We start from the raw sequence: 10,987 nt of genomic DNA, 5'->3' as shown, positions 1-10,987 counted from the left end.
TATCCAAACGTTGGGCCAATTTCTTGGAGAAAATGCATCACATTGAGTTTGGAAATGGCTTGTTCAAATACAATAGCACATCATCTGCAGCAGTGATGTTATGTTCCATCGATTGTGACACCGTGAATTGTTTTTGATTGTCTGATAAATTGGACCAATCCTCTGCTGGGCCTTCTTGATGAGGAAGCTGATGGTGGAGGTCCTGGATGATGGTGGTGACAAGAAAGCAAGAAACGGTGGAGACACGACGAGGTGGGGGGGTGGGGGAGTTTCCTGAAGTCCACGATCATCTCCACTGTCTTCTGGTGTTGAACTCCAGGTTGTTCCTGCTGCACCAGCCGCTCCACCTCCTGTAACAGACTCATCCCCGTCCAACATGAGCCCCATGAGGGTGGTGTCGTCATGGTGATGAGGGTGGTGTCGTCATGGTGATGAGGGTGGTGTCGTCATGGTGATGAGGGCGGTGTCGTCATGGTGATGAGGGTGGTGTCGTCATGGTGATGAGGGTGGTGTTGTCATGGTGATGAGGGTGGTGTTGTCATGGTGATGAGGGCGGTGTCGTCATGGTGATGAGGGTGGTGTCGTCATGGTGATGAGGGTGGTGTTGTCATGGTGATGAGGGTGGTGTTGTCATGGTGATGAGGGTGGTGTCGTACACAAACTTGATCAGTTTAACAGAGTCGTGGCTGGAGGTGCAACAGTTTGTCACAGGGAGAAGAGCAAGGGACACAGCCCTGTGGAGCTCCTGTGCTGAGAGTCCCAGTGTCTGAGACATTCTTCCCCAGGCGCACGCACTGACTCTGATCTGTCAGGAAGTCAGTGCCTCCCCCGCAGGTGGAGTCGGCGCTCCCCCCGCAAGTGGAGTCAGGGCTCCCCCTGCAGGTGCAGGTGGAGTCAGTGGAGTCAGGGCTCCCCCTGCAGGTGCAGGTGGAATCGAAAAAGATTCAGTTGAATTCAACTAGACAATCCAAAACATATAGAAGTTGTGACCCACGTATTGAGATAAGAATCGAATTGAGACAAAGAAGTATCATCCTTGTTATACTATATTTATCCATGGAGGTAAAAGAAGTGTGTGTGTGTTTACAGAGACTATTCGAGAGACCACGGCGACCCATCATGCTCTGCTGGTGGCTAAGAATGTGGACAGTTTCCCCTCAAACCAGGAGCGTCTGGGGGAGGGCACCATCGACGTGTGGTGGGTGGTGCATGATGGAGGCATGCTCATGCTGCTGCCCTTCCTGCTGCGCCAGCACAAGGTCCGCCCCTCACTCACTTCATACAAACCAACAGGACTTAGAATATAAAATATCATGACATATAGTTATTGTGTCAGCAGATTAGAGGCAGTGCACGCCTCTACACACACTGTATTATTCAAAGTGACAGTAAAAGCTTCTGTCTTTTTGGACTTGTGCTTCCCGGAGTAGGTTTGGAGGAAGTGCAAGATGCGCATCTTCACAGTGGCTCAGATGGACGACAACAGCATCCAGATGAAGAAGGACCTGCAGATGTTCCTGTACCACCTGAGGCTGAACGCAGAGGTGGAGGTGGTGGAGATGGTACGTGCTAACAGTGTCTTATGAAGTCACTTATGAAGGTCCATTCCTCCCATGTCTGGGTGGGTGCAGTGCATCAATAATGTTTTTACTGTTTACGCGGATTTTCCGCGGTTATTTTGGCCAAAACCTTAATACATTTTTTATTTAAATGTATTCTGCACCAGCAACTCCGACACCGAGTTAGATCACTTGCGTCAGAACGTCAGAAGGGTCCATCCCCTCTCGACCTGAGTATCTCCATTCACTTGTGGACCTGGCCCGCCTGTGTCCGCGCCGCTGGCCCGAGCCCCGGCCCGAGCCCCGGCCCGAGCCCCGGCCCGAGCCCCGGCCCGAGCCCCGGCCCGAGCCCCGGCCCGAGCCCCAGCCCGCACAAGCGTCCACTCTCCCTCAATAATTCAGTTTTCTTTTTTCTTTTCAATTCAATTCAATTTATTTTTGTGACGCCCAAAATCATAACAACAGTTGCCTCTGAGGGTAACAGTGAAAAATGAATCAAGCAATGTCTGTGGTGGCGAGGGACGATGTCCCAGAATCCTCTGTCCTTACACCCTCCTTCTCGGCCAGGAAAAACTACAAAAACCTCCTTGGGAAAAGTAGAAACCTGGAGGAGTTCCAGTGAAGGAGAGATCCGACTCTCACAGACGTGAAGGAGACTGGAGCTGGAGCCACTCTTCAGGCAGATGAGGGACCGTCCACACAGGGCAGGGACACTTCACCAGGGGAGGGGCATCTGGGTCCACAGGTCCTCAGGAGTGAGAGAAAGAAAAGAAGGCGGTGAACGGTTTGCAAGTGGAATCAAAAAATAAATATTGTTTGATAGCATAAGTAGTCAGAAGAAGAGGATAGTGCTCAAGCTGTCATACTTCCCCCAGCATAGTTACTCCTAGGGCAGCGTAGCTGAAGCTGTGGGTTTATCTTTCTGTTCCTAACTACTCTGACCATAAGCGATTTCGAAGAGGAACGTTTTAAGCCTGGACTTAAATGAAGAGACTGTGTCAGCATATTTAACATGGGTCGGGAGCTGATTCCATAACACAGGAGCTTGGTAGCTAAACGCTCTACCTCCTACAGTACTTTTAGAGACTCTTGGCACCACCAGAAGGCTCTACCTCCTACAGTACTTTTAGAGACTCTTGGCACCACCAGAAGGCCAGCATTCTGAGAGCGAAGAGCTCTGTTTGGATGATATGGTTCTATAGCATCTTTGAGGTAGGATGGGGCCGTGTCATTTATGGCTTTGTAGGTCAAGAGTAGAATTTTGAATTTGATTCTAAACTGGACAGGAGCCAGTGAAGAGACTTCAGCACAGGCGTAATGTGTTCTCTTCTTTTTGTTCCTGTTAGTAATCTTGCTGCTGCATTTTGAACCAGTTGAAAGCTTTTAGGACACGCTGCAAGCAGGAGTTACAGTAGTCTAATCTAGTCGTTACAAATGCATGGATAAGTTTTTCGGCATCACTTTTAGGCAGGATTCTTCTGATTTTGGCGATGTTGCGCAAATGGAAATAGGCTGTTTTACAAGCTTGATTTATATGAGCTTTAAATGAGAGCTCCTGGTCAAATAAGACTCCAAGGTTTCTTACAGTAGAACTGGAGGCAACACTGACATTGTCCAGTGTGGCTATCTGCTCAGATAGAGCGTCTCGTAGATGCTTAGGGCCAAGCACAATGACCTCGGTTTTTTCAGGGTTAAGAAGCAGGTAGTTTAGTGTCATCCAGGTTTTTATCTCCTTCACACAAGTACTAAGTCTGTCTACTTGATCGCTCTGATCAGGTTTCATTGATAAATACAGCTGAGTGTCATCTGCATAGCAGTGGAAGTTAGTCATGTGACCTGATCATGTGACCTAACGGCAGCATATAAAGAGTAAACAGAATTGGACCGAGTACCGAACCCTGTGGCACACCGTAAATTACTTTAGAGCTTGGTGAGGAGCTCTGGTTTACATTAACAAATTGGAACCTATCAGATAGATAGGATTTAAACCAGCTGAGGGCTGTTCCTCCAACACCTACATCACATTCTAACCTCTGCAGTAGAATGTTGTGGTCGATGGTGTCAAACGCTGCGCTGAGGTCCAACAGGACCAGGACTGAGACCAGTCCATCGTCAGCGGCTAATAACAAATCATTTGTGACTTTAACTAGTGCAGTTTCAGTGCTGTGGTGGGCTCTGAACCCTGACTGGAAAACTTCAAATAAGTCATTGTCCTGCAGGTGGCGACAAAGCTGTTTTACTACAACTTTTTCAAGGATTTTAGAGACGAAGGGAAGATTTGAAATAGGTCTGTAGTTTACCAATAGGTCGGGATCTAGATTAGGCTTTTTCAGAAGAGGTTTAATGACTGCATGTTTGAAGGACTGTGGAACATAGCCACTTTCGAGTGAAGTATTTATTATAGTAAGGATAGGGTCTATAATTAGGGGAAGAATGTCTTTGAGGAGTCTGCTTGGAATGGGGTCTAGGACACAAGTTGAGCTTTTAGAGGACATAATGGCTGAAGTTATCTCTGCTTGATCAACAGCTGTGAACCTTTCTAAGTTTACAGGTGGATTTATATGGGACGTTAGATTTACAGCTTGGGCTAGTTCAGGGCTAATAGCGGGGGTAATTTCATCTAATTTATCTCTGATTGTTTTTATTTTATTGTTAAAAAATAGGAGGAAATCATCAGAGCTGAGAGAAGCTGGGATTGAGGGCTCTACTGCACTGTGACAGTTTGTTAGCCTAGCTACAGCGCTGAAAAGGAATTTAGTGTTACTTTTGTTGACTTCTATTAGATTTGAATAATATCTGGTTTGGGCCTTACGCAGAGCCTGCTTATAGGACAGCAGGCAACTTTTCCATGCTTTTAGGGATTCTTCGGTGTGAGAGCGACGAAATAATCCCTCTAACTTTCTAACTTTTTGTTTATGTGAACGCAGTTCTTGGTTGTACCAGGAGGAGGCGCTCTGGCCTAATGACCTTCTGTTTTAACGGCGCGACAACGTCAAGAGCAGACTTCAGAGAATTCATGGTCAAGTCGACACATTGATCACTTAAACTGGGACTAAAGCTGTTCTCAGCAGGATCACATGACATGATCACATGACATGATCACATGACATGATCACATGACAGGATCACATGACAGGATCACATGACGTGATCACATGACGTGATCACATGACATGATCGCATGACATGATCACATGACGTGATCACATGACATGTCACTGAATATTGGCTCTATTATTTCTTTGAATTTTGAGATAGATTTTTCAGATATTGTCCTTTTCATTATAACTTTATTTTGTGGGACTGGATGATCTTTAAGAATAAACTGAAAGGTAATTAGGAAATGATCTGACAATATAGGGTTTTGAGGGAGGACAATGAGGTCACTAATCTCCTTCCATAATCTTCCATACGTTAGGACAAGATCCAGAGTGTTCTTGTGAGTGTGAGTCGGTTTATTTACATTCTGAGTGAAACCAATGCTGTCTAACAAGGCGCTGAAGGCATTACTGAGAGCGTCATCACTCATGTTCACGTGGATATTAAAGTCTCCAGCTATAACTATTTTATCCCAGGCTAACACTAAGTTTGATATAAAGTCAGAAAACTCTGTTAAAAACTCTGAGTAGGGACCAGGAGGTCGGTAGAAAACTATGAACAAAACTCCTTTTTGGTTTTTCATATTTGGACATGTGATTGACACATGAGGCTTTAAATGAGTGAAATGCATTGTTAGTTTTAGGGCTCATGAGTCGCTTGAGTGTGAGATCACTGCCACACCACCACCTCGGCCTGTGCTCCTGGAGGTCTGAAAGTTAACATGGGTGGGTGGGGTTTACATGGGTGGGTGGGGTTAACATGGGTGGGTGGGGTTAACATGGGTGGGTGGGGTTTACATGGGTGGGTGGGGTTAACATGGGTGGGTGGGGTTAACATGGGTGGGTGGGGTGGACTCATTTAGTCTGACGTAGTCGTCTTGTTGAAGCCACGTTTCAGTTAGAGCTGAAGATCTATGTTATAGTCACTAATTAATTCATTAACTAAGAGCAATTTGGAGGAAATTGCTCTAATGTTTAGCAGTCCACATTTTACGTGTTTATTCATTTGTGTATTTGTGTCATTGATCACATGACATGATCACATGACATGACATGATCACATGACATGACATGATCACATGAAGTGAACACATGACGTGATCACATGACGTGATCACATGACGTGATCACATGACACGATCACATGACGTGATCACCTGACATGATCAGATGACGTGATCACATGACGTGATCACATGACATTATCACATGACATGATCACATGACATGATCACATGACAGGATTACATGACATGATCTCATGACATTATCACATGACATGATCACATGACATGATCACATGACATGATCACATGACGTGATCACATGACATGATCTCATGACATCACATGACATGATCACATGACATGATCACATGACAGGATTACATGACATGATCACATGAAATGATCACATGACAGGATCACATGACAGGATCACATGACAGGATCACATGACGTGATCACATGACATGATCACATGACATGATCACATGACATGATCACATGACATGATCACATGACATGATCTCATGACATCACATGACATGATCACATGACATGATCACATGACATGATCACATGACAGGATTACATGACATGATCACATGAAATGATCACATGACAGGATCACATGACAGGATCACATGACAGGATCACATGACGTGATCACATGACATGATCACATGACATGATCACATGACATGATCACATGACATGTCACTGAATATTGGCTCTATTATTTCTTTGAATTTTGAGATAGATTTTTGGGATATTGTTCTTTTCATTATAACTTTATTCTGTGGCTGATGATCTTTAAGAATAAACTGAAACGTAATCATGAAATAATCTGACAATATAGGGTTTTGAGGGAGGACAATGAGGTCATTAATCTCTGTTCCATACGTTAGGACAAGATCCAGAGTGTTCTTGTGAGTGTGAGTCGGTTTATTTACATTCTGAGTGAAACCAATGCTGTCTAACAAGGCGCTGAAGACATTACTGAGAGCGTCATCACTCATGTTCACGTGGATATTAAAGTCTCCAGCTATAACTATTTTATCCCAGGCTAATTCTAAGTTTGATATTAAGTCATAAAACTGTTAAAAACTCTGAATAGGACCAGGAGGTCGGTAGATAACTATGAACAAAACTCCTTTTTGGTTTCTCATATTTGGACATGTGATTGACACATGAGGCTTTAAATGAGTGAAATGTATTGTTCATTTTAGGACTTGTGAGTCGCTTGAGTGTGAGATCACTGCCACACCCACCTCTGTGCTCCTGGAGGTGTGACAGTTAACGTGAGGGGGTGGGGTTAACATGGGTGGGTGGGGTTTACATGGGTGGGTTGAGTAGTAGAAAAAACTTCAGTTGTAGTCATCTGGACTCAGTTTGAAAAAGTAGACGTTTCGACTCTCATCCAAGAGTCATTGTCAATAAAAGAATTTAGATCGAGAACTCCGATATTAATACTGTTCTGTGATAAGACCCGCCCATTGGGCGGAGCCTTCCTGAAGTAGAAAGAGTTGTTTGTTTCAACAGAAACTCCCCCCTTGTATCTACCGAGCCTATTCAGAATCTTAATGGGCTATTAGAATCCTCTTTGTCTTTGTGAGACCCTGGCTCAACCACCCTGAGTACCTGATTAGGATCTAAATGTCCTGGTCCTGGTCCTCTACCTTTCCAGGGGTTCAGTTTACCATTATAGATAACAGGAAGATTGAATCTTAGTCCTCCATTCCTGTTTAAAGAAGGTTTTTCTTTTTTAACAAAAATAGCTTCCTTGACTCCTCTTTCAAACCATCTTTTCTCCTGCTTAAAACCTTCACCTCACCGTCTTCAAACGAGTGATTAGAGGCTTCAAGATGGAGATGCACGGCACTCTGTGGACCTGAACTTGTATTTCTTCTGTGCTGATAGAGCCTCTTGTGTAAAGGCTGTTTAGTCTCACTATGTACCGTTCTTTACAGCTTTCTTCACTGCATTGGATCGAATAAACTACATTGCTCTGTTTTTGAGTCGGCAATTTGTCCTTTGGGTGAACCAGTTTTTGTCTTAAAGTGTTGCCTGGTTTAAAATAAACAGGGACTTCGTGTTGTCTAAAAATTCTCTGCAGTTTTTCCGACAGGCCAGACACATAAGGGATAGAAACACCCTTCCTTCTCTGTTCAGTTTCCCTTTTGTCCTGCTTCTTGGTTCTCTTCACTCTGTTGAGAGCCCAAGCGGGGTAACCACAGGCTGAGAGGGCATTTCGGACATGTTTTTCCTCTTTCTTCTTGCCCTCTGAGCTGGTGGGCACACCTTGAGCTCTGTGTTGTAAGGTTCTGTGCCATGGGCTCGCCCGTCTCTCCCATAGGGGCCAACCTGTACATGGAGCACTTTGAGAAGAAGGCACTGTCCTCATTCTCAGGCATAGCCCCAAAACTGTGGCTCCGCTATGTCGATGATACTTTTGTAACAATCAAGAAACAAGAGCTGGAAACCTTCTCTGATCACATCAATGCTGTGGACCCACATATCAGGTTTACAAGAGAAGACGCTAAGGAGAATCGCTTGGCCTTTCTTGATTGTTCCACGATCAGAGGAGAGGACGGGAAACTCCAAATAGAAGTATATAGGAAACCTACACACACAGACCAGTATCTGCTCTTTGGTTCCAACCACCCACTACAGCACAAGCTGGGTGTGATCAGAACCTTACAACACAGAGCTCAAGGTGTGCCCACCAGCTCAGAGGGCAAGAAGAAAGAGGAAAAACATGTCCGAAATGCCCTCTCAGCCTGTGGTTACCCCGCTTGGGCTCTCAACAGAGTGAAGAGAACCAAGAAGCAGGACAAAAGGGAAACTGAACAGAGAAGGAATGGTGTTTCTATCCCTTATGTGTCTGGCCTGTCGGAAAAACTGCAGAGAATTTTTAGACAACACGAAGTCCCTGTTTATTTTAAACCAGGAAACACTTTAAGACAAAAACTGGTTCACCCAAAGGACAAGTTGCCGACTCAAAAACAGAGCAATGTAGTTTATTCGATCCAATGCAGTGAAGAAAGCTGTAAAGAACGTTACATAGGTGAGACAAAACAGCCTTTACACAAGAGGCTCTATCAGCACAGAAGAAATACAAGTTCAGGACCTCAGAGTGCCGTGCATCTCCATCTTGAAGCCTCTAATCACTCGTTTGAAGACGGTGAGGTGAAGGTTTTAAGCAGGAGAAAAGATGGTTTGAAAGAGGAGTTAAGGAAGATATTTTTGTTAAAAAGAAAAACCTTCTTTAAACAGGAATGGAGGGCTAAGATTCAATCTTCCTGTTATTTATAATGGGTTACTGAACCCCTGGAAAGGTAGAGAACCAGGACCAGGACATTTAGATGCTAATCAGGTCCTCAGGGTGGTTGAGCCAGGGTCTCACAAAGACAAAGAGGATTCTAATAGCCCATTAAAATTCTGAATAGGCTCGGTAGATACAAGGGGGGAGTTTCTGTTGAAACAAACAACTCTTTCTACTTCAGGAAGGCTCCGCCCAATGGGCGGGTCTTATCACAGAACAGTATTAATATCGGAGTTCTCGATCTAAATTATTTTATTGACAATGACTCTTGGATGAGAGTCGAAACGTCTATTTTTTCAAACTGAGTCCAGATGAAACAACTGAAGCTTTTTCTACTATGGAACACGCCTGGACCAATGAGGGATTACACCGACATGGGTGGGTTGAGTTAACATGGGTGGGTGGGTGGGGTTAACATGTGTGGGTTGGTGGGTGGGTGGGGTTAACGTGGGTAGGTGGGGTTAACATGGTGGGTGGGGTGGACTCATTTAGTCTGACATAATCATCTTGTTGAAGCCACGTTTCAGTTAGAGCTAGAAGATCTATGTTATAGTCACTAATTAATTCATTAACTAAAAGCGATTTGGAGGAAATTGCTCTAATGTTGATCAGTCACATTTTACGTGTTTATTCATTTGTACATTTGTGTCATTTGTGATTGTTATTTTCCTTAAGTTATTTGGTCTGAGCCTGATATAGTTTTTCTGAGATGTGACTTTTTGGCATTATTTGTACGAGGAACACGAGGGACACGAGGGACACGAGGGACACGAGGGACATGAGGGACACGAGGGACACACACAGTCTCTATCTGTCTTGAATCTGAACACTTCACATGTGACAGAGCGGGCGAGAGTTCAGCGACAGAGAAGCGTCTTACACTGCTGCTCTGCGCCCGGGGCTCATCCCTTGGTGGTCACTTTAGGCCACTAAGACCCAAAATGGTAAATCTCTCTCTTTCTCCCGGTGTGTTTCCTGCTCCATTTAAACATGCCATAGTTGAGCCTTTACTGAAAAAAACAAACTTGGACCCGACAGACTCAAGAAGTTTCAGACCACGTTTCAGACCTATATCAAAGCTCCCGTTCATGTCCAAGATCCTGGAGAAGGTGGGCTCTGAACAATTGTCAGATTTCCTTGATCAGTCAAACATTCACGACTCTTTTCAATCTGGTTTTCGCAAACATCATTCTTCAGAAACCGCATTGTTAAAAGTGTCCAGTGACATTATGATGTCTCCTGATTCTGGAAAATGCACGGTTTTAGTTCTGTTGGATCTGTCTGCACGGTTGACCTTTGACACCGTCGACCATCATTTCCTGTTGAACAGACTGAGGGACCTGATTGGACCATCAGGGTCAGTTCTTCATTGGTTTTCCTCATATTTATCTGGTCGGAGCTTTAGTGTTGCTGCAAACCAAATAATGTCTGACTCAGCTGATCTGTTGTGTGGAGTTCCTCAGGGCTCCGTTTTGGGTCCCGTCCTATTTCTGCTTTATATAATTCCCCTGGGAATGATCATTAAAGAGTTTAGTGATGTGTCCTACCACCTGCAGCTGCTCCAGAACTCTGCAGCTGCTCCAGAACTCTGCAGCTGCTCATGAACTCTGCAGCTGCTCATGAACTCTGCAGCTGCTCCAGAACTCTGCAGCTGGTCCAGAACTCTGCAGCTGCTCCAGAACTCTGCTGCTGATCCAGAACTCTGCTGCTGATCCAGAACTCTGCAGCTGGTCCAGAACTCTGCAGCTGCTCCAGAACTCTGCTGCTGATCCAGAACTCTGCTGCTGATCCAGAACTCTACAGCTGCTCCAGAACTCTGCTGCTGATCCAGAACTCTGCAGCTGGTCCAGAACTCTGCAGCTGCTCCAGAACTCTGCTGCTGATCCAGAACTCTGCTGCTGATCCAGAACTCTACAGCTGCTCCAGAACTCTGCTGCTGATCCAGAACTCTGTTGCTGCTCCAGATTTTCAGAGCCTTGCATGGTCAGGTCCTTCAGTATATCA

General features: G+C 45.0%; 1 protein-coding gene across 7 annotated transcripts in view; it reads left to right on the top strand.

Annotated features, from left to right (window-relative positions):
• slc12a7b (solute carrier family 12 member 7b) overlaps positions 1–10,987 on the top strand; it is a 382,436-nt gene that overhangs the window by 261,259 nt on the left and 110,190 nt on the right. For all 7 annotated transcript variants that reach the window (XM_072451243.1, XM_072451246.1, XM_072451242.1 and 4 more), the window contains exons 19-20: positions 1,090–1,259; positions 1,431–1,562. In XM_072451243.1, the coding sequence (XP_072307344.1) occupies positions 1,090–1,259; positions 1,431–1,562 (302 nt within the window). The remainder of the gene's footprint in view (positions 1–1,089; positions 1,260–1,430; positions 1,563–10,987) is intronic.

Source organism: Eucyclogobius newberryi, unplaced genomic scaffold (genome assembly GCF_026437365.1).
Source record: "Eucyclogobius newberryi isolate DKJ021-1_F unplaced genomic scaffold, fEucNew1.0.hap1 SCAF_18, whole genome shotgun sequence".
Lineage (NCBI taxonomy): Eukaryota > Metazoa > Chordata > Actinopteri > Gobiiformes > Gobiidae > Eucyclogobius > Eucyclogobius newberryi.
Note: the sequence above shows the minus strand (reverse complement) of the source record. Positions and strands in the feature narration are given on the sequence as shown.